Below are 24,707 nucleotides of genomic sequence, written 5' to 3'. Positions count from 1 at the left end.
TTCTCTGGAGGCCTCAAGGCAGCTTACAAACATTAGGCATCACCAGACTCCAGTAAGTAGGTTGACATAATCCCTAACTTGCAGCAGGGGTAAAGATGTACCGGGTAAATGCCAAGTCACATGATGAGCCAGTGGCAGCCAAGCAGAAAAGATTTGATTCCCAGACCAGGCTCACCTTTCCATCACTATACTGGTTCTGCAGTACTGACATGAATAAGAAGAAACAAAAACTTATTTTCGTCACCAAGCAAAGCTGATATAACTGTACACTCCACAGATTTTCTCCTTAAGTATAAAAATGTTGTATTTTTACACAGACTTTTTCTGACCACAGCTACACTTTAAGAACTACCATTCTCTTGCGTCTAAGTGGAAACTATGATTAACTATACAGTGCTGAAGTAAAAAGAAAAGAACAGCTGTAAAGTGCTCTGAAAATGTAAAGCCCTATACACAGCGGGCCTGATTCTAGCATAGATGCTACATCTCTGCAAAGTGGGTAGCATACTACAGTCACTTTGTATAGGCATGATTGACTATGCAAGGTGCAAACCAGTGGAGTACAAGACTCAGGGTACCTCTTTGATCTATCAGGGATAGACACGATAAATCGATCCCTGAATCGACGCTTGGACTCCACCTCGGCAGGAGGAGTAAACGGAGTCGATGGGGTAGCCGCCGCCGTCGACTCGCTGCCGTGAGTTGCGTATCTTAGTTCGAACATAACTAAGTTGCGTATCTTAGTTCGAACCTCCCCCACTAGTGTAGCCCAGGCCTCCGTATTTTTCCTGCAGTAAGATAAGATAAGCAAATATCTACTTTTCCAGAAACATTCTCAGCAATGTTGAATCAAGATGACTTCCAAGTGTCTGAAAGTTGTGCTATGATCAGATTCATTAACTTTCCAAAGTTTATTCCTAGGAAAACAGTGACTTGTTACTTATCAGTAATGGTGCATTTTGCCCTTCAGTCCTTCCTAAATTAGGCAAGTCATTACATTTTTTACAAATTTTGGTGCACCTTCCAGAAACAAGAGAGAACAGAAGTGTTAGGAGAACTATAAACATACGTGAGTTCTGTCTTAACTCAGAAACAAGGTAGACAGTAGTTTGGATACAGGTTAATCTCTCCAGGCAAAGGACATTTCTCACATGAAACCAGTCGTTAGACTAGAACAAAGAAGACATCAGTGGAATAGGGGATGACTATTTAGAAGAAGATGGGAATGAGGGGCTACAATAAGACAACTAGGGAGCATACATACTGAATGAGGGAGGCAAGCTAGTGACAGAGGATGTGGAAAAAGCTAATGTACTCAATGCTTTTTTTGCCTCTGTTTTCACTAACAAGGTCAGCTCCCAGACTGCTGTGCTGGGCAACACAAAATGGGGAAGAGATGGCCAGCCCTCTGTAGAGATAGAGGTGGTTAGGGACTATTTAGAAAAGCTGGACGTGCACAAGTCCATGGGGCCGGACGAATTGCATCCGAGAGTGCTGAAGGAATTGGCGGCTGTGATTGCAGAGCCCTTGGCCATTATCTTTGAAAACTCGTGGCGAACGGGGGAAGTCCCGGATGACTGGAAAAAGGCTAATGTAGTGCCCATCTTTAAAAAAGGGAAGAAGGAGGATCCTGGGAACTACAGGCCAGTCAGCCTCACCTCAGTCCCTGGAAAAATCATGGAGCAGGTCCTCAAAGAATCAATCCTGAAGCACTTAGAGGAGAGGAAAGTGATCAGGAACAGTCAGCATGGATTCACCAAGGGAAGGTCATGCCTGACTAATCTAATCGCCTTTTATGATGAGATTACTGGTTCTGTGGATGAAGGGAAAGCAGTGGATGTATTGTTTCTTGACTTTAGCAAAGCTTTTGACACGGTCTCCCACAGCATTCTTGTCAGCAAGTTAAGGAAGTATGGGCTGGATGAATGCACTATAAGGTGGGTAGAAAGCTGGCTAGATTGTCGGGCTCAACGGGTAGTGATCAATGGCTCCATGTCTAGTTGGCAGCCGGTGTCAAGTGGAGTGCCCCAGGGGTCGGTCCTGGGGCCCGTTTTGTTCAATATCTTCATAAATGATCTGGAGGATGGTGTGGATTGCACTCTCAGCAAATTTGCGGATGATACTAAACTGGGAGGAGTGGTAGATACGCTGGAGGGGAGGGATAGGATACAGAAGGACCTAGACAAATTGGAGGATTGGGCCAAAAGAAATCTAATGAGGTTCAATAAGGATAAGTGCAGGGTCCTGCACTTAGGATGGAAGAATCCAATGCACCGCTACAGACTAGGGACCGAATGGCTCGGCAGCAGTTCTGCGGAAAAGGACCTAGGGGTGACAGTGGACGAGAAGCTGGATATGAGTCAGCAGTGTGCCCTTGTTGCCAAGAAGGCCAATGGCATTTTGGGATGTATAAGTAGGGGCATAGCGAGCAGATCGAGGGACGTGATCGTTCCCCTCTATTCGACACTGGTGAGGCCTCATCTGGAGTACTGTGTCCAGTTTTGGGCCCCACACTACAGGAAGGATGTGGATAAATTGGAAAGAGTACAACGAAGGGCAACGAAAATGATTAGGGGTCTAGAGCACATGACTTATGAGGAGAGGCTGAGGGAGCTGGGATTGTTTAGTCTGCAGAAGAGAAGAATGAGGGGGGATTTGATAGCTGCTTTCAACTACCTGAAAGGGGGTTTCAAAGAGGATGGCTCTAGACTGTTCTCAATGGTAGCAGATGACAGAACGAGGAGTAATGGTCTCAAGTTGCAATGGGGGAGGTTTAGATTGGATATTAGGAAAAACTTTTTCACTAAGAGGGTGGTGAAACACTGGAATGCGTTACCTAGGGAGGTGGTAGAATCTCCTTCCTTAGAGGTTTTTAAGGTCAGGCTTGACAAAGCCCTGGCTGGGATGATTTAACTGGGACTTGGTCCTGCTTTGAGCAGGGGGTTGGACTAGATGACCTTCTGGGGTCCCTTCCAACCCTGATATTCTATGATTCTATGATCTTCAAAAAACTTTAAACTGTAAAGACGGTACACCAACAACACAATTTATCCAAAGCAACAAATGAAATCCGGAATGGCTTTGGGACAATGTATAGTGCATTGAAGCAGTCAAACCTGGAACTCAAACATGTGGCTTCTGAGAGGATTGCGACAGTCTCCTGACCAGTTGTAAATGGACAAAAGCAACAGCTGCTAGGAATGTTGTTTGGGAACCAAGACAAGAGTCCAGATCAATCCTGAGATTACAACTGCCTTAATGGTTGGAAGACAGACATCTGGCCTTTGGGTATTGGAGATTACCATGGCTCTTCCAGCTGTCCCCTTAATATCCCTTGCATCCAGTTCAGGGCAAGCATCAACTTTGCATTCAATTACCATTCCCTCTTTGGTACTGCGACAACTAGATGATTTTACTATCAACAATTGTTGTAAAGGAGTTGGGCATCACCTGTATACTGTGAGCATTTAGTGCCATGATAGCGCACAATCTCGCCATGAAAGCAACCTTGTTGAAAGTGGAGGGTGAATATCCTTCTCTTAGAAGTAGCTTTCCATAATTCCTTCTAGATTCACAGACTGAGGTTATCATGAAAAGAGATGCAGTCACTGTCTAGTTATTCAACAGCGTACCACAAAAAAAAAATTTGCCATCTCTATTGAGTCTTTGAGATTTACTCTTAAGTCCTAGTGAACTGATCTGAAATAATTTCATTGTGTGGTAGAATTCTTTAGCCATAAAAGTAACAGGAAAAAAATTCAGAAGGAGAAGCATTTTAGTTAAGGACAAATCTAATCCATTATCCTATATACATCCAGCACTGGTGCAGAAATTCAACATAAGCACGTCGCCTTTAAGGATTATAGCTAACATTTTGTCATTAAAAAGAATCCCTAAAACTGAAAGAGTTGCCATGTTCCAGTTACCTGGCTTCTCTCCGACAGGGAAGCTGCTAGACTTCCTCTTCTAACCTTCAGGAAGATGTCTCCAAAGGGTCTTTCCACCATCAACATCTTCAGAGTGCAGACCATCAGGGCTAAGATCCACTTTCAAGAAGTGGACCCTAAGGATTCAGAAACCAAAACCATACTTGAATCATCCAAAATGAGTTGCTGTTTCTCTTTCTAGGAGGAGGATTTCTTTTCTAGTTGAAAAATAAAGTAAGTATGATATAGGCCTCTGGGTTTTATGTTCACAATAGTTCACTAGAGTTGGCATTTAAGCTAAAAATAAGTAAAGTGTATGTTAAATACCTGCATTAGTGACAGCAATATTTTCTCATCTTCTGTTTCCTATGAGTAGAACAAAATATTTTACCTATACTCATTTGATCTTGAATAGGTCAAATATTTCCCAAGAGCATTCAATCTTTCATTTCCATATAGGATCACCTGTGGTAACTCAACATAAGTAGCCCAGAGTTAGAAAATGTTTTGAGGAAGAACCACTTTGCTTTTAAGCAAAATAATGTTAAAATATGAAACCTGTGATAAAAGTAAATTTGAAAAATAAGTGAAGGACACTTGACTAATTAAATTCCATCAGAGAAAAACAAACACCAGCAGTTGGAAGATTTGGGGTTCACACCCAATATTGTTATAGTAGAAAAACATGGAAAATAACATGTGCTGAGAGCATGCTACTAAGATTTATATTGTAATTGGTAATAGATACCATAATAAAATAATTTAAATAATGTAAACACCCATCTCCAGATGTCTGCAAAAGCCACCATGATTGCTAGCAATTAGTACAAATTCTTGTGCTTTTTATGATGGAAAGCCAAAAACAATAATGAGGATTTTGCGTTCAGATAATCAAAACTGACTAACATTTGTGATTATTTGCCCTGCATTTTAATTTAATTTGATTTAAAACCAGAATTTAAAAAAAAACAAAAAACCCCACATATTCAGAAACAAATTACTATGTTGGAACCGATAAAGATTACTGTGTAGTACATTTGTACTGCTTAACATTTACATATTAGCTCACTCTATGCACAATTGTTCAGACATTTCCACATTTTCAGTCCTTAAAATTACAATAGACAAGTATGGCCAAAATAGTTCCTTCAAAGTAGGTCAAAGTACCCATTTGAGACCACTTGTGCATTGGTTTCCTAGCAAATTAATCTACCCACACATATATACGCAATGTGTATCCCTGGTAACAATGAGCAGAAGAAGAAAATCCAAGTAACATTAATGAGGTATCTTAGGCTGAATAATTGCAGTTAAAAGTTTTATTGAACAAAAGAAGGTAAAACATGGTAGTCTGAGTTCACTGAGCAAAAAGCAGCTCTCCTGCTGTAGCTGCACTTTGTGCTAAATAACCTTATTAACTGAGACTATACAAAGGACATGTAATATGTACGTTATCTCAACAGCAAAGGAGAAAAATTAGATTAAATTTGACCTGAAGGAATAATTTGGACAAATTTAGTGGCTTGAATTAACATTCCTAGCCCTTATCTACATAACTCAATACAGGCATACAAACAGGTCATACAACTGTACTGAATTCCAATTTATTAATAGTTTATGCTCCCTTACAAACGGAAGCTGATTACTGGGTGTGTGGGGGAGGAGGAAAGACCAAAAATTAAAAAGCCCAAACATTTTAAGTCTTCTGTTTGAAGTGTCACTTAATTGAGTCAGGGAAAAACCCCTCAATATATGTTATTAAAAAAACTCGGGCCTACACAGGGTCCACCTGTTGCATAATATTAATATTTTTTAAATTGTTATTTGATTTCTCCTGTCTGCCTAAGAAACTCCCTATGCTCTTAAAGCACCCACCCAGTTGGGCAGGTAAAGAGATGTGTCAAAAATACTCCGTGAAAAGAGGGAGGTAGCTCAGGCCTGCTGGCAACCTTTTGTCATAGTTCACATGGGTGCAGGCTGCCTCCCTTTAAAATCTGCAATCAAAGATGAAAGGAAGAAAGACTTTCAAATATGAAGTTTAGTGAACATAATTGCACGTTCACTATGACCCCTTCCAATTTGATTTATTGGGCTTCCTAATGTAAGTTGTAAGGTACCTCACACCCAATACACAACATTAAAAACGTACCTAATTCATATATTTTATAGACAATATCTTGTTTCTCACTTGTTAAAGATTTGGCTCTGTTGAATACATTTTTCCATAATCTTTGCTAACCACTCGATAAACATTCTAGGCCAAACAAACAGCACAAGTAATGTCAAAGTCTTTTTTTCCCCTCCCTCAGTAACTGTACCAATTGCTGTAGGCTAAGCCTAACAGATACTACTGAAGAAAAATGAGACACTCCATGATGCAGTGCAAAGGTATTACCACAACACTGTAAGTCAAAGGATTTTTTTAAGGTGCTGACAGAGGTGACTCTCTAGAAGGTGACCCTGTGTTGTCTTCTGGTGGGAAAACTGTAAGAGTGCAGGCTCGAATGCCACCAAGTGATTCTGGGAGGTCAAAGACCTTATGCCACTCATCCTTTTCCGGGTCATATTTCTGGACTATTTCCACCATACAACGATTATTCCAAGAGTACCCTCCAACAACGTAGATTTTATTTTCGAAGACAGCAACCCCAACATCACTTTGCCCACGTAACATAGCAGCAATTGGAGTCCACTGGTCTAGGGTGGGTGAATAATATTCACAGCTTAGAACATCATCGTAATCACTTGTTCCTCTAAAGTGATTTCCGCCAATAACATAAAGCTTGTCTCCAACAGTACACATGCAGTGCAGACCTCTGACTGTCGTCATTGGAGCTTTCTGAGTCCATTTGTCTGTGTCGGGGTCAAAGCACATAAGTTCTTTTTGGAAAGTATCATGGGTAATTCCGCCTATAGAAAGAAAGAAAAAATCAAAGTAATATTGACCCTGGAGTAAACACAAGTCATAGTAAAAATGTAACAGTATTTCAACTAATTCTAGAAGATCCGCAAGGACAGTGGCTCTCTACTTTTCCACACTATTGTATCTCTTTCAGGGGGCTGATTTGTCTTGCATACCCCAAGTTTCACTGCACTTACAAACTACGTGCTTATAAAATCAGACATAAAAATACAGAAGTGTCACAGCACAGTTACTGAAAAATTGCTTACTTTCTCATTTACCATATATTTATAAAATAAATCAATTGGAATATAAATATTGTACGTACATTTCAGTGTATAGTATATAGAGCGGTATAAACAAGTCATTGTCTGGATGAAATTTTAGTTTGTACTGACTTCGCTAGTGCTTTTTACGTAATCTGTTGTAAAACTAGGCAAATATCTTGATGACTTGATGTACCCCCTGGAAGACCTCTGCGAACCCCCAGGGGTACACGTACTCTTGATTGAGAACCACCGCTCAAAGATATAGACACGGGAGACCAGAACCATTTGTGTGGAGCACACACATCTCCACACCATGGCACCGGCATTAGTAGGGACACTCGGAGTGTGGCCGCCCCTGGGAATTCTGGAGAATGGCTCAATCAACAAAACAACATAATCCCAGGTTGTATTCTCTTTTCTGAGTAAGCTCCATGTAGCCATAGATGGTGCTGGGGAAAATGTGCATCTCCCTTGGCTCCATCTATATCCTGTCCATTTCTCATTACAGATTACCCAGTTTCTACCTCTTTGCCAACACAGAACTTGGACTATGTGAAGAGGATTCCGCTGAGTCCTGAAGAGGGGAGAGTACTGTTCCTGAGAAAGGTTTCAGAGTAGCAGCCGTGTCAGTCTGTATTTGCAAAAAGGAAAGGAGTACTTGTGGCACCTTAGAGACTAACAAATGTATTTGAGCATAAGCTTTCGTGAGCTACAGCTCACTTCATCAGATGCATATCAGCAGGAGAAAAAAAATGTTTCCTCTTAATCATCTTCAAATGTTTTTCTCCTGCTGATAATAGCTCATCTTAACTAATTAGCCTCTCACAGTTTGTATGGCCATTTCCAACTTATCTGTATGTATATATATAACTTCTTACTATATGTTCCATCTATGCATCTGATGAAGGGGGCTGTAGCCCACGAAAGCTTATGCTCTAATAAATTTGTTAGCCTCTAAGGTGCCACAAGTACTCCTGTTCTTTTTGCGGATACTGACTAACACGGCTGCTACTCTGAAATCAGACTACTATTTAGTATCCCTTTTACCTGCTCCCTAGTCACAGGCAATTGTCCAAGTGTGAGTAAGCTACTTCTGAAGAGCACTTCTGTCAAGAGCATATCAGAGGGACTCTGACATCAGCTGAGGAACCAGCAGCGGTGGCTGTGAGTGAAATTAACAGTGTTGCCTGAGGAAAGATTTTTGTTCCATTTGACCCATTTCCAAGCAGCACTTACTCACTTTCAAATCGCGTCACTACTGCCACTTCAGCTGATGCTGAACAGCAAACTTTGACATCCCTTCAAACAGCGCAAATTTCAGAGGCCACTTACCTACTTCTCAGATCGCTTCCTACAAATGAAAGCATAAAACGGCACAGTCACATAAGTTTGTAAACTTTAGTAGTTGGCCAGTGACCCTGAGTGCATAACCTCATGCTTCCTTAGACATAGCTGCTCTTTAACATAGTACCTTTTCTTTAACCACCGGCATTAGAGAGAGCTATCAATGTCAGTAGAGTTACAGGAACATCCCTTGATAGCAAGATTTTTTCTTCCCTCCATTTAGTCATAATCTCCCTTAATGGCTCCAACAACAAATGCACCATAAAGAAAATAAGCAACAGGGAGTTAAATGAGGGATAGCTTATATGGGAATATAGACCCTTATATAAAAAGTAGGGGTTTATATTTCAAATGGGTTTCTTCTTGATAAGCTATAAAGTAATTTTTCTATATAAAAATGAAGAGTTCAGAAAGTAAGCTCTTTGACCAATAGCCTAGTGCTAGAATGGAAGGTTAAAAAGAATGAGGGAAGAAGAAATTGAAGATGATGAAACTGATAAATTTGAATTTATTTTTAATTTTGCTGATGAATAATTTTGGAGAGACTGGTTTTATTACTAGGATTTTTTCCAATAAGCTATTTTTATAGAATTTCATATTGAACTTACTGTAAACTGGGGATTTAATATCACCTTAAGACCCTTCACCCACATAAGATCATGCCAGCTTCCTAAAATGAGATTTAATGTACCGAGATATATTTTATACTTGGAGGGTGGGGGGAGGAGATCATAGACTCAGTTTCTCTGGTATGCAAACACTGACTAGTTTTTAAATGGCTGATTTAAGTAGGACTTTTTGATATTGACGCTTGCTCCTGACCAAATTTGCTCCTGCTTGGACCAAGCTACATGGCTCTAGTATAGGCTGTTAAGGCTGAGTAAGCTAAGGTCACAGGTTCAGAATTAAGGGTAAGGCCAAGAAGCCTCGCCTTTATGGATCACTAAGTCATCTAAGAGAAGACTGACCTGCCAAAATCCCTAATATTGATAATCTTGAAGAGAGGAAGTCACATCAACTACAAAGCCATTACAGCCTTCTCTAGTCTTCACCTGTACCTGAAGGAGTCCCACAAGCAACAAGTGCTGTGCCAGCAGATCACCACCATCTGGCTCCTTGACTGCAGTTCCAAACTCTAGGAGACAGAGAGCTGAACAGTCTGTAAAGCCCTTGCTATTCTAAATAGAATTTTTTTTTGGGTGGGGGGGTTGTCTTGTTTTTAGCTTTTTTATGTTTAGGGCATCAAAGTGAAAGCGGGGCTGCACTCATGAAGGCCAGACAGGGATGGAGCCTGAAAGAAAATTTCCCCAGGTATAAACAGCTCTAAATGTTGTCTCACAGAGATACTCAGAGTATGTTGTGTGTCCTATGTTTAATAGAACTGAAAGACTTGAGATTGTCACTGACAATTTCAGGAAAATAAGAGTTGTTAAACAATGGCTTGTCAAGAATTTCCTGTTACAGTCTGTATTATACCATCTCTGGGGAGGAAGGGTTAGCAAATCACACCAAAATCCAAGGAGTAAGCTCTATAATTGGCTTTGAGGTAGTCCACACATTAGATAATAATTTGGCATTAGTATTAAGCAATTATAGATTTGACTCCCTCTGGTCAAAATTCCTTAGATGGGAATTATAGCGATACGGACAGGCACCTTCTTAAAATCTGTAAAAGGATTGATCATTTTTTGTATTAATTTGATGATTTAACTGCAATTCAATATTGAGTCTAACATGTTCGATTTGCCCTTGATTTGACATTTGTAGTGCTTTACTGTTAGTTAAGTTTAATATTAATAGTAGGTTAAGCTTTGGTGATCTGTTTTTTTAATTTTTGTTTTAATAAAATTTACAAAAAGTCAAATTTCATTCAACAAGCAACATATGGCCAGAACCTTTGAGGCCTGCATGCATACTAGCTGGTCAACCTAAAAGCCTGACCCGCTCCTCCTAATTGGCCTTTGGCTCTCACACTTTCCCAAGGCCATATTAAGAAAATGGCAGAGCGGACACTAGAACTCAAGTCTCCCAACTCCCAGTAGTGTACTCTAACCACAAGATCAAGTTGCTCCCTACTGCACAAAGATTTCAGGTGAGGTTAGAGAAAGCAGCTACACTAATTTCAGCCATTACAGATGTGTTCAAGATGGCATTGTTTCTGACAATTATACAGCTACCGGTTTAACTGTAGGAGATCACTATAAAACAAGACATTCTTCAGAAGACAGGCATAAGTCTAAGTGATTTGACCTAAAACTGTAATGCTTGGATTATCACAGGATTTGCAGAATCCTTGACTTCTATAAAAGCCATTTTAAAAAGACCCTAAGAGCTCTTTGGAAAGGAAGCAAGCAAAGAAACAAAAGAGGATTAATGAGCTCCTTAAGCCACCTAATGGCAGCCACCACTATGAGTGCTTGGCACTCTGACAGATGATAAAAACCTGAACAAGAGAACATTCGACTGAGAGACTGTCTAGGTATTGATATTGTTTTCATCACTAAGGTAATAGCACCCGTAAGGGTGTCTATATGGACAGACAGAGAAAACCTGTGGGGAATACAAAGAATAAGGTGAGAAGCAGCAGCAGGGACTGTAAGCTCACTAATAATTTAAAGATACGTAGATAGACAATAAATTAGATAAGGGAGGAATCTAACTTTAAAACAACTTTTGCACCATGACAAATCCCTGATTTTATCTAAAATGTAACATGTAAAAAAAAATACAGATCCCTTCTGATGAGAAATCCATCTACTAAAACCACCCTATCACGCCTGGCTTCAATCTGTATTTAATAAATCAATGTCAGAATATTTGCACTTGAGTTCTTAAAGGAGGACAAACAGAATTCTTAGAGTGGTTGTAGAATATACACTAAAAAGAAAAGGAGTACTTGTGGCACCTAAGAGACTAACAAATTTATTTGTTAGTCTCTAAGGTTCCACAAGTACTCCTTTTCTTTTTGCGAATACAGACTAACACGGCTGCTACTCTGAAACCAGAATATACACTGGGTGCAATGCACTCATTTCAGCTGCACTATCGCTATAAAAAGGAAGTGTCCTTGTCTGAGGTCAGTGGAAATTCTGAGCCAAGTGTTATTTAGAACAAGCATGAGGCAAAAATGTGGGCATGGAGCCCACTACCCACGAAAAGCATGTGAAATCAGAGTAGGTCAGGTGGGACCATTTATTGACTTGGCATGAAATTCCCTTCAAAGGAGAACAATTATGTGGGAGATCAGAGAACTTTTTTTCTCAGGATAACTATGGATCCTGATTTGAACTGCAATGCATCCGATGAAGTGAGCTGTAGCTCACGAAAGCTTATGCTCAAATAAATTTGTTCGTCTCTAAGGTGCTACAAGCACTCCTTTTCTTTTTGCGAATACAGACTAACACGGCTGCTACTCTGAAACATGCATTACATTATCGCCTTTCAGAGGCACAGGACCAATCAAAGTTACAGCAATACAGAAGCAGTGAAAGACACCACTCAGATACTGCAAAAAAGAACAGGAGTACTTGTGGCACCTTAGAGACTAACAAATTTATTTGAGCATAAGCTTTCGTGAGCTACAGCTCACTTCATAAGATGCATAGAATGGAACATATGGTAAGATAGACAGATATATATACATACAAATAAGTTGGATATATATACACATACATACTTCCATCCAACTTATCTGTATGTATATGTGTGTGTATGTGTATATATATCTATATCTATATATATCTGCATCTTACCATATGTTCCATTCTATGCATCCGATGAAGTGAGCTGTAGCTCAAGAAAGCTTATGCTCAAATCAATTTGTTAGTCTCCAAGGTGCCACAAGTACTCCTGTTCTTTTTGCGGATACAAACTAACATGGCTGCTATTCTGAAACCACTCACATACTGTGGTTAACCTTAAAATCTTTCCAACTTTGTCTCACGTAAGTAGATACTTTTATCTCAGTATTTATAGTGTTAGCTAACCTTTCCAATCCTTAGTGAGGTAACTACTTATCTAAGGGCAAAATGACGAATTCTGTATGACAACTATGAGTGTTTGTGTTCATAAAAATGCAGCACTGAAGGTTAAGATGTACTAGTGAGCATTGCAAATTAGAGATTTTAAAATAAGTATCTACCAACAGCAGTATTTTTATCTAAAATGGTTCTTTTTGAGATTTAGTAAGTGTGTGTTATTTGACTAGCTTTGTATGAAGCTATGAATCACTGTTTGAAACATGCAGATGTTTTATATCTAAAGTAAGAACAATTCTTTTAATCTTCCTTCACCCACTGGAGTAAGAAAAAGTATGTAGCCAAAATGCCTCATATATGGTGGATTTTGTTCATAAACTTAAAAGAACGATTTACCTGAAATATACATTAATCCCCCATACACAGTTCCAGCATGACCATAGTGGGGCTCATTCATTTTTGCAACATAGCTCCATTCATTCATTCTTGGATTGTAACATTCCACTGTGGCTATTAAAAAAACAACAACAACAAAAAAAAGAGTGCTTGAATTTAGCATGGTAATTTGATTTTGAGTGAAATTAATACATTCATAAATAAACAACACATCAATGAAAAATAGGTTATTCATATAAGAAAGTTTCAGAGATATGTTCAGATACTCTGTGTAGTTAAAGATATCCTTGAATAGCTTATACATTTTTTTGTCCCACAGGTGCAGAAGAAAGAATTCTTGCCCAATTGTTTCCCCTGGTTTGCATTCAATACAGTTGCTGTTTAGCCTGCCATAGCTGTCATTTATCTTGCTCTGCACACATTATGGTGTGCTCAAAAAAAGTGAAAATAAAATTAGGTAATTCTGCTTTTCTAATCCTCCTTCTCATACAATCTTTCCAGTGCCTGGTGCAAACTGATAGGAGCAAACTTTAAACATGTCTAAGTGGATGAAAACATTAGGGAATCAGAAGGACCTGTGTTAGTAACATTTCTTTAAAAGTCCCACCCAGGCATATATAGATACAAACCCAGCTTGTGCTCTATCTACTGCATTAGAATCACATTATGCCACTCACTCAAAGATTGCCTGAAAGGACACCTGACATATGAATTCTTGATCTGGGAATGTGATACCACCTTTTGTAGTGACTGCTATTTACTACTTATACAGCACCACAGGACTGCATGACACTTCACAAAAAAGGATACAGTCTAACCCAAATTGCTTCCAGGATCCAAGCCAGCAAAGAAACCTATGTAGGGCTGTACTGGCTTAAAAGCAGCTCTGTGTGCGAACAGGACTCTGTTCATGCAATTTTGTTTGTAGGACTGAGGTAGATAAAAAACAAATGATTTAAAATGTTTTTAAAAATTTAAATACATTTTATTTTTAAAAATAAAATGTATTTAAAATTAAAAGGATGACCTATGTTAAGGCCTAAACTTAATAAAATATAGTAAGATAATTTAAATAAAAAATAATATTCAAGGAGTACATGTTTGCTGCTGAAGTTTTAAAGAAACTTCAAACCACTGAACTGGTGGAAGTCAATGGTCAAACACCTGGAACCAGAGACCGTTGAAGCGACAAATCAGCTTTTGATAGCTTCCGCAGTTGCAGAGAAAATATTTCACTCATCTCAGTTTACTCAACTAGTTAGGTTTAATTATTTGTTCAGAGTTGGGAAACCAACTGAAAAAGCATGAAAGCTTGTTTTCCTGTTACTATCTATGAATAAAAATGAGGTGAGAGAGGATGAGATCTATGAGTTCTAAAATATTTAATGACACGGTGACCAGAAACAAATCACATCAATTCACTAATTATTAATACTTTCCTTGTTTAATAAATCAGTTTTAAAGGCAAAACATGTTTTCATAAACTCACTTTTCTCCTTGTGTACCCAGGGTATTTAAGATATTTTTATTTAAACTAATAAACAACTTTATTTTTTGTGCATTTTAACTGAATTTTAATTTCCATACAAATGCAGTTTGACACAAATCACAAGTAAATACTTAATCATCTAGGAAATAAGAAATGCATCATTCACTATATTCTAACAGAGCAAAAATTAAGAATCTGAATTAGTATATGCCAAGTTATACAACTGCTATAGTATATCCTCCTGGTTAACAAAAAGTAGTAGCAAATTAAAAACAATGAGAATCAACCTTTCTTTAGACAAATAATAAGTACAAATGAAAAACAAGATTAAAATTGATTATTGATATCAAGATTTCCTGCTGCTGAATTAAATCACTGATATAAATCATAGATACTAAGGTCAGAAGGGACCATTCTGATCATCTAGTCCGACCTCCTGCACAGTGCAGGCCACAGAATCTCACCCACCCACTCCTATGAAAAACCTCACCCATGTCTGAGCTATTGAAGTCCTTAAATCATGGTTCAAAGACTTCAAGGAGCAGAGAAGCCTCCCTCAAGTCAACCATGCCCCATGCTACAGAGGAAGGCGAAAAACCTCCAGGGCCTCTCCAATCTGCCCTGGAGGAAAATTCCTTCCCGACCCCAAATATGGCAATCAGCCAAACCCTGAGCATATGGGCAAGATTCACCAGCCAGATACTACAGAAAATTCTTTCCTGGGTAACTCAGATCCCATCCATCTAATATCCCATCTCAGGGGATTAGTCCTATTTACCCTGAATATTTAAAGATCAATTACTTACCAAAATCCCATTATCCCATCATACCATCTCCTCCATAAACTTATCGAGTAGAATCTTAAAACCAGATAGATCTTTTGACCCCACTGCTTCCCTTGGAAGGCTATTCCAAAACTTCACTCCTCTGATGGTTAAAAACCTTCGTCTGATTTCAAGTCTAAACTTCCTGGTGGCCAGTTTATACCCATTTGTTCTTATGTCCACATTGGTGCTGAGCTGAAATAATTCCTCTCCCTCTCCTGTACTTATCCCTCTGATATATTTACAGAGAGCAATCATATCTCCCCTCAACCTTCTTTTAGTTAGGCTAAACAAGCCAACCTCCTTAAGTCTTCTTTCATAAAACAAGTTTTCCATTCCTCGGATCATCCTAGTAGCCCTTCTCTGTACCTGCTCCAGATTGAATTTCTTCTTATTTATATGGCTATAGAACCTTTTACTATTGGTTTTAATTCCCTTTGCAAGGTCCAAATCTACTCAACTTTATTAAATTAGTTAGGGAAGTGGATTGGACTGAAGAACTTATGGATCTAAAGGTAGAGGAGGCCTGGGATTACTTTAAATCAAAGCTGCAGAAGCTATCGGAAGCCTGTATCCCAAGAAAGGGGAAAAAATTCATAGGAAGGAGTTGTAGACCAAGCTGGATGAGCAAGCATCTTAGAGAGGTGATTATGAAGAAGCAGAAAGCATACAGGGAGTGGAAGATGGGAGGGATCAGCAAGGAAAGCTACCTAACTGAGGTCAGAACCTATAGGGATAAAGTGAGACAGGCTAAAAGTCGAGTAGAATTGGACCTTGCAAAGGGAATGAAAGCCAATAGTAAAAGGTTCTATAGCCATATAAATAAGAAGAAAACTAAGAAAGAAGAAGTGGGGCCGCTAAACACTGAGGATGGAGTGGAGGTTAAAGATAATCTAGGCATGGCCCAATATCTAAACAAATATTCAGTCTTTAATAAGGCTAAAGAGGATCTTAGGGATAATGGTAGCATGACAAATGGGAATGAGGATATGGAGGTAGATATTACCATATCTGAGGTAGAAGCAAAACTGAAACAGCTTAATGGGACTAAATCGGGGGGCCCAGATAATCTCCATCCAAGAATATTAAAGGAATTGGCACCTGAAATTGCAAGACATTAGCAAGAATTTTTAATGAATCTGTAAACTCAGGAGTAGTACCGAATGATTGGAGAATTGCTAATATAGTTCCTATTTTTAAGAAAGGAAAAAAAAGTGATCCGGGTAACTACAGGCCAGTTAGTTTGACATCTGTAGTATGCAAGGTCCTGGAAAAAATTTTGAAGGAGAAATTAGTTAAGGACATTGAAGTCAATGGTAAATGGGACAAAATACAACATGGTTTTACAAAAGGTAGATCGTGCCAAACCAACCTAATCTCCTTTTTTGAAAAAGTAACAGATTTTTTAGATAAAGGAAATGCAGTGGATCTAATTTACCTAGATTTCAGTAAGGCATTTGATACCGTGCCACATGGGGAATTATTAGTTAAATTAGAGAAGATGGGGATCAATATGAACATCAAAAGGTGGATAAGGAATTGGTTAAAGGGGAGACTGCAACGGGTCCTACTGAAAGGCGAACTGTCAGGTTGGAGGGAGGTTACCAGTAGAGTTCCTCAGGGATCGGTTTGGGGACCAATCTTATTCAATCTTTTTATTACTGACCTTGGCACAAAAAGTGGGAGTGTGCTAATAAAGTTTGCAGATGATACAAAGCTGGGAGGTATTGCCAATTCGGAGAAGGATCGGGATATTATACAGGAGGATCTGGATGACCTTGTAAACTGGAGTAATAGTAATAGGATGAAATTTAGTAGTGAGAAGTGTAAGGTTATGCATTTAGGGATTAATAACATGAATTTTAGTTATAAATTGGGGATGCATCAATTAGAAGTAACGGAAGAGGAGAAGGACCTTGGAGTATTGGTGGATCATAGGATGATTATGAGCTGCCAATGTGATATGGCTGTGAAAAAAGCTAATGCGGTTTTGGGATGCATCAGGAGAGGCATTTCCAGTAGGGATAAGGAGGTTTTAGTACCATTATACAAGGCACTGGTGAGACCTCACCTAGAATACTGTGTGCAGTTCTGGTCTCCCATGTTTAAAAAGGATGAATTCAAACTGGAGCAGGTACAGAGAAGGGCTACTAGGATGATCCGAGGAATGGAAAACTTGTTTTATGAAAGAAGACTTAAGGAGGTTGGCTTGTTTAGCCTAACTAAAAGAAGGTTGAGGGGAGATATGATTGCTCTCTATAAATATATCAGAGGGATAAATACAGGAGAGGGAGAGGAATTATTTCAGCTCAGCACCAATGTGGACACAAGAACAAATGGGTATAAACTGGCCACCAGGAAGTTTAGACTTGAAATCAGACGAAGGTTTTTAACTATCAGAGGAGTGAAGTTTTGGAATAGCCTTCCAAGGGAAGCAGTGGGGGCAAAAGATCTATCTGGTTTTAAGACTCTACTCGATAAGTTTATGGAGGAGATGGTATGATGGGATAATGGGATTTTGGTAAGTAATTGATCTTTAAATATTCAGGGTAAATAGGCCAAATCCCCTGAGATGGGATATTAGATGGATGGGATCTGAGTTACCCAGGAAAGAATTTTCTGTAGTATCTGGCTGGTGAATCTTGCCCATATGCTCAGGGTTTAGCTGATTGCCATATTTGGGGTCAGGAAGGAATTTTCCTCCAGGGCAGATTGGAGAGGCCCTGGAGGTTTTTCGCCTTCCTCTGTAGCATGGGGCATGGTTGACTTGAGGGAGGCTTCGCTGCTCCTTGAAGTCTTTAAACCATGATTTAAGGACTTCAATAGCTCAGACATAGGTGAGGTTTTTCGTAGGAGTGGGTGGGTGAGATTCTGTGGCCTGCGCTGTGCAGGAGGTCGGACTAGATGATCAGAACGGTCCCTTCTGACCTTAGTATCTATGAATCAGTTCATTCAAAGTTAAACTTGAAAAAAGCACAAAAGCTTGTTTTCTTCTTCCAATCTACGAGATCTACTAGTTCTAAAATCTGGAAGGACATGACAACAAGAAACAATCACTTTGATTCACTCACTAACTGTAGATAATAGTTCCTTTACTTCATAAATCAGTTTTAAATGCAAAACATGTTTTGATAATTGTTGATGAAATTTTTTCTTATGTATCCAGGACATTTAAGGTAGTTTTATTTAACTAATTAAAAAATAAATAACTTTATATAATGCTGCTTTTTTGCATTTTTAAATTGTTTTCGCATTTCCATCCAAACAGATTTGACACATTGCACAAGTAAAAAATTAATCTAGTAAATTAGAAATGCATTATTCACTGTTTTCTAGCAAAATAAAAATGTAAAAATTAAGGATCTGAATAAATGAGAGTTAAGCTACATAAAGGCTCAAATAAAAGTGTATAGATATAGCATGTCTTCATGTTTTAATGGTTACCAAACAATGAGAATCATCTTTCTTTAGGAAAACAACTAAATACAAATGCAAAATGTAATTAAAATCAATCCACCCTGGTAGTTTGACTGTTTACTTCCTAGTAGTGGATCAACATCACCAATTTCATTAGCCCAACAATGTGAACATATGGACAATGTATAAAGTTTTTTCCTGGCACTTCTTAGGAATCTGGAAAAAAAAATCTTCAAAAAACAAAGCAAGTTCTAGTAAAATACTAAGCACACTATGGACTAAGTAGCCCCCCAAAAAAGCCACAGAGGACCTAGCAGCAACCAAAAATTCAACATCACTATTTCCAAAACACCAGACAGCTGTTCAACCCACACTAACTGGAGGACACATAGGCAAGTTAGGACAGAGGACAGCAGATACAGCATGCAGAAGCTAGTGTACAATATTATGGCTTATACAAAGTTATAAAACAATTGCCTGTTTGAGAGCGGACTATTGTCAGTTCCAAAAAAGAAAAGGAGTACTTGTGGCACCTTAGAGACTAACAAATTTATTTGAGCATAAGCTTGGGCATCCGATGAAGTGAGCTGTAGCTCACGAAAGCTTATGCTCTAATAAATTTGTTAGTCTCTAAGGTGCCACAAGTACTCCTTTTCTTTTTGCGAATACAGACTAACACGGCTGCTACTCTGAAACTTGTCAGTTCCAGAATCCCTACTTTTTGAACATCAGCTATGTAGCTGCAGTGTTCATTTTTTAGATGAACACTATCAACTTGAAGATCATAATTCTGACTGAAAATCTTGTGGATGCTATACTCACAACTAACTTCTAAGATTATCACAACTAAAAGAAGTTAGCTATTTTTCAGGATTTTTTACATTGCCTACAGTTTTCCATGCATAGTCTCTCCGTTTCTCCATAGATAACAAGGCCCATATAAACCTCAACAAGGCAACAGAAAAAATATTTTTAAAAAAAATTAAAGCACATACTATTTAAAGATGTTTGTCAAAAAAGGATTTTTTTTTAAATTAGTCCATCAACACCCGCCACCTCCCCCAAGAAGATGGCAGTCTCTCTTGAAAGCAGATATAGTACATACCATACATGAGAGAGCCTCTCTTGAAGGTAATTGAGTAACTAGACTGGTACATTCTAAATAGGCTGAGAAAGTTTCCTTCTCTCTCTCTCAAAAGCTTGAGTGATCCCATTAGGTTTTGTTATATTGGAGCAGAGGCACTTTGACCAGCATGTATCCCATAAAACAGTTTAGAATATCTTTTTGATAGAATTAAAGGAATACATACTTCGAAAGGCACACCTGAAGCAGTCCCAAATTATGCAACTCTGCTTGTATTTTCCACACAGCCACCTGTGTTATTGTTCCTGGAGCACGTAGACATTTATCAGTTTTGTCCCAATAACTTCTAATGAGTCTTGAGATGTATTACCATTGTTTACTTGCATTATAGGAGCACCCAGAACATGTATGCAGTGCACCTGGGAGTGTACACATTGCAGCTCAGGTTACAGCTCTTACTCTCAAGTCTAGGGGGCTGGGGTGAGCCTAAGCCCTGGGCTACACTAGTGGGTGGGGAGTCGATGTAAGGTACGCAACTTCAGCTATGAGAATAGCCTAGCTGAAGTCAACATACCCTAGATTAATTTACTGTGGCGTCTTCACAGCGGTGAGTCGACTGCCGCCGCTCCCCTGTCGACTCCGCTTGTGCCTCTCGCAGCGCTGGAGTTCCAGAGTCGATGGGAGAGCACTCCGGGATCGATTTATCGCGGCTAGACTAGACGCGATTAATCGACCCTATATATCGATTGCTACCTGCCGATCCGGCGGGTAGTGTAGACCTACCCTGAGAATCCAAGCTCCATCCCAAGTGAGAACATCTATATGGCCATTTTTAGCATGTGATCTACTAGCACAATTCTCTCGGACCTGGGCTGGGAGGCTTACCTCCAGATGCACTGTAGACATACCCCTTAGAGGACTACTGTCCCCATACATGGGTGTTTCAGCACTGGGAAACTGAACTCTACTTTGTTCCAACTTGTAGGATCTTCATTTGATCATCCTGTCAGAGAGGAGAGCATATGACCTGTTCTTATAAAGTGCTGCATCTTTTTCACAAATAGAGCATAGTGATGGTTCCCTTATAAATACTGTTACTACCTTACTAGAAAAAAGAAAAGGAGTACTTGTGGCACCTTAGAGACTAACAAATTTATTAGAGCATAAGCTTTCGTGAGCTACAGCTCACTTCATCGGATGCATATCTACTACCACCATATCCTACTAGCAGTCTGAAAGGATCTCTTATACAGCATTCTCTTTGGCATTAGATTTCAGAGTAGCAGCCGTGTTAGTCTGTATTCGCAAAAAGAAAAGGAGGACTTGTGGCACCTTAGAGGCTAACAAATTTATTTGCGCACGAAAGCTTATGCTCAAATAAATTTGTTAGTCTCTAAGGTGCCACAAGTCCTCCTTTTCTTTTTTGGATTAGAGTTACTGTCGCAGAGTGACCCAGCTGGATACTACTGGATATTACAGTTGTTACCACCATTTATAAATTTTACAAGGACAATTCTCTGTATAAACAAATCTGAAAACCACTGCTCTCTCAGCTGTCACATAGCTGGTGTTCCATTCCTATTCTAGAGAATTGTTTTGTTTTCGTATGAATCTCTTCAATTAACTAGGCCTCACAACTGAAATTTCCATGCTGCTCTTTTATGTTCTCTCATGAAAATCCAATACTCTCTGCCCCCTGTGTGTTGTATTATGACTTGATATTAATACAAGGTGATGTTTTGTAACAGTACACTTAAAAATACATATGAAAGTACACTAGATCCCACTCACAAGATTGCATATAAAACTAGTTATTGGAGAACCCAGAATCTCTGGAGTTTTGGGTATGTTGAGATTAACCATCGAAATTTCAGGATGTTTATCTAAACCTGTATCACCACCCCAGCCAGGCCACATGATTCTCACAATACAGCCACTCTTTCTCCCAACAAGCTATGGCTACCCCTATTTATCTTCAAGAAAGGGAGCCTATTATCAATCTACCAGCATTTATCATGATTGGACATTGTATACCCTATGATCCCTCAGGCTTTTCTGTAAGACATCTCCCAATTTGGCTTCCACATCTTCTTTCCTTAGGAGTCTTCCTTTTCTCCGTCACCTCCTCCGTTTGTTCCAACAGATACACTTTCTGGAGTGTTCTCTCTTGATTCTGACTTCCCTTCTCTATCCATTAGCATCCCCACTTAACCAGCCATATCTAATTTCTATGCACAATTGGGGTAATTATATGCTCAAATCAGATGTAGAGTTGTCCATAGCCCTGCACTTCTGCTGTTTTGAAAATGAGGCCTTAAAGAAACCCATTACAATTTTAGGTATTTGAGGTCTTTGCCAAATTCCAATTCTGGTAACTTCCCTTTGAAGGTTTCAAATGAGTACTAGTATGCATTGTTAAATTACTATTATCATCATCTTACTACTAGTGAAAAACAGACATTTCTATGGTGAAAAGTAATACCACACAGTTTTAATAAGCTTAAAATATTTGAGAAATGTTTTGGGTACCAAGTCTGAAAGACCCCATAGACGTATCTCTTTTATTATTGATTAAAGGAGACTTTTTGAAAAAAATATAAGGATATATATTCTAATAACTTTGACCCTTAGACCCTGCTGTGCCTGAAAGGGACTGTAAATTAGTCAGTACAACAGAATTGACTAGAGAGAGTTTAACATCTAGAGAACTAATATTTAAAGCCGATCTCCTTGGAAAGTTTAATTCAAGTTTTCAGAAATTCATATCACATATAATAACTAAGAAGTTGAAATCAGTTTGAATCCAAGAGGGCAATTTCCGTAATAGTTTTCCAATGCACATTTAACCTGTTTTTTTATGAAAAATTAGGATTTTTTACTTGGGGTGAAGAGAGCTAAACAGGATTTCAGATCTTTAGACTGACAGCTTTTATGAAAGGAAAAAATAAAGTGAAACACGAGTGGAATGCATCCAATGAAGTGAGCTGTAGCTCACGAAAGCTTATGCTCTAATAAATTTGTTAGTCTCTAAGGTGCCACAAGTACTCCTTTTCTTTTTGCGAATACGGACTAACACGGCTGCTACTCTGAAACGAGTTGGATAGCAATTGATGGGAAGAAAAACAGAATATTTCAGTCCCCAAATCAAACCCCTAGGCAACCAGAATACCTAACGTTTATATAGAGCTTTTCATGCAAAAGGATCAAAATACTTTGCCAGCTGTACAGGTAAATCCCTGAAGCTGTTTAACAGCACTTCTACACAAAAGTTTAAAGAGAATATTCTTCATTTCCTGTCTTAAACTGAGATTGCAAAGGATATTTAGGTCAGAATGTTATCGCTTGAGATAGGTTCAGTGCTCTCTGTAAATTCAAAGCCTGGTCTCCACGCAGTTTAACAGAAGATGTGATTTGATAGTGATTTAGTTAAATTGCTGCAACTTTGTGTATTGACACTGAAATGAGCAGTCTCATGTATATCAATCTAATCAGTATCTTAGATCAACTCAAACCACTGTATTGGAGTCAGGGAAAGTATGAGACTGGGATTTTATGACTTTGCTGTTTATAAAGCAGATCTAGGTAGAGATACCCGCTTTACATGTGAGATCTTGATATGGCCCTAGGCATGTAAAAAGTACTTTAAAAAAAAAATGAAGAACATTTCTCCTCGAGGTCAACTGGAATCACCAACACAAAATGGTTTCAATGGATAAATCCTTCATGCTCAGGGAAGAGGTAAAAACTTTTGGCTTCTAGCACAATGCATGAGGAGATGATCAGCCTCCAAGTGGGTTCTCCACCAGCACGCAAGTCTTACCTGTAAATGCATCAGTTCCCACAACCCACAATTAAATCAAAGAGAGCTGTGGAGATGATACAAATTAGGGTTTCCAGGTGTCCGGTTTTCGACCAGAACGCCCCGTCGAAAGGGACCATGGTGGCTCTGGTCAGCACCGCCAAGGTTCGCTGACCAGGCTGCTAAAAGTCCAGTTGGCGGTACGGGGGGTAGTGGTAAAGGCAAGCTCTCTGCCTGCCCAAGCTCTGTGCGGCTCCCAATGCGGCCGGCATGTCCGCCTCCTAGGTGGCCCCCACCCTGAGCACCGACTCCGCAGCTCCCATTGGCCGTGGTCAATGGAAACTGTGAGGGCAGCACTAAGGGCATGGGCAGAGTGCAGAGGCCCCAGCCCCGGCCCCTCTGCCTAGGAGCTGGACATGCCGTCCGCTTCTGGGAGCGGCTTGAGGTAAGCGACGGACAGAGCCACACCCTGAACCCCCTCCGCACTCCAACCACCTGCCCCAGGTTGGAACTCCCTGCCGCATTCTAACTCCCTCCCAGAGCCCACAACCTTCTCTCCCCTCCCCAACCCTGAGACCCCCTACTGCACCCCAAGCCCCTCGTCCCCAGACCCACTCCACAGCCCACACCACCAGCCAGTGCCTGTAACCCTCCCCACCCTCCCGCACCCAAACCCTGAACCCTCTCCCACACTCTGAACCTCTTGGCCCCAACCTGGAGCCCCCTCCTGCACCCCAAACCCCTCATCCCCAGCCCCAACCCAGAGTCCGCACCCACAGCCAGAGCCCTCACCCCCTCCCACACCTCAACCTCCTGCCCCAGCCCTGTGAAAGTGAGTGAGGGTGGGGGTGAGCGAATGATGGAGGGAGAATGGAGTGAATAGGAGGCGGGGCCTCGGACAAGGGATAGGGCAAGGTGTTTGCATTAGGGTTACCAACTTTCAAATCGTACAAAACCAAAGGAAAAGGACATCTACAAGCCATTTAATCTGTGGTGGCAGACAGCAAAATGTTGTACTGCAGGAACATCTATGTATGCGAGTCTGATTAAAGCTCCTTAAATGTCTGCTGGAACTGAAAATCAGAGTTTAAGGCCAGAAGGGACCATCAAGTCTGACTTGTACATCACAGACCATTAAGCTTCACCCAGATACCCCTATACTGGGCTCAATCACTTCAGTTAGACCAAAGCATATCAGTTCTCAAGAGACTTAACTGTTGTGTGCCACAAGCAGAGAAAAGGAGAGACTAAGGTGCCACCCATGCCAAGTAACAGGTAGA

The 24,707-nt window shown here is 39.8% G+C and overlaps 1 protein-coding gene across 13 annotated transcripts in view; it reads right to left on the bottom strand.

The window, feature by feature from the left end:
- Positions 1 to 5,230: 5,230 nt before the first annotated feature.
- The window catches only part of KLHL13 (kelch like family member 13), a 134,998-nt gene continuing 115,521 nt past the window's right edge, over positions 5,231 to 24,707 (bottom strand). For 12 of the 13 annotated variants that reach the window (XM_038416013.2, XM_043491844.1, XM_043491848.1 and 9 more), the window contains 2 exons: positions 12,815 to 12,928; positions 5,231 to 6,836 (listed from right to left, as the gene is read on the bottom strand). In XM_038416013.2, the coding sequence (XP_038271941.1) occupies positions 6,349 to 6,836; positions 12,815 to 12,928 (602 nt within the window). In that variant the 3' untranslated portion in view covers positions 5,231 to 6,348. The remainder of the gene's footprint in view (positions 6,837 to 12,814; positions 12,929 to 24,707) is intronic. The other variant, XM_038416016.2, reaches the window with a different exon arrangement.

This window comes from Dermochelys coriacea, chromosome 9, assembly GCF_009764565.3.
Source record: "Dermochelys coriacea isolate rDerCor1 chromosome 9, rDerCor1.pri.v4, whole genome shotgun sequence".
Lineage (NCBI taxonomy): Eukaryota > Metazoa > Chordata > Testudines > Dermochelyidae > Dermochelys > Dermochelys coriacea.
This window is presented reverse-complemented; position numbering and strand designations above follow the sequence as displayed.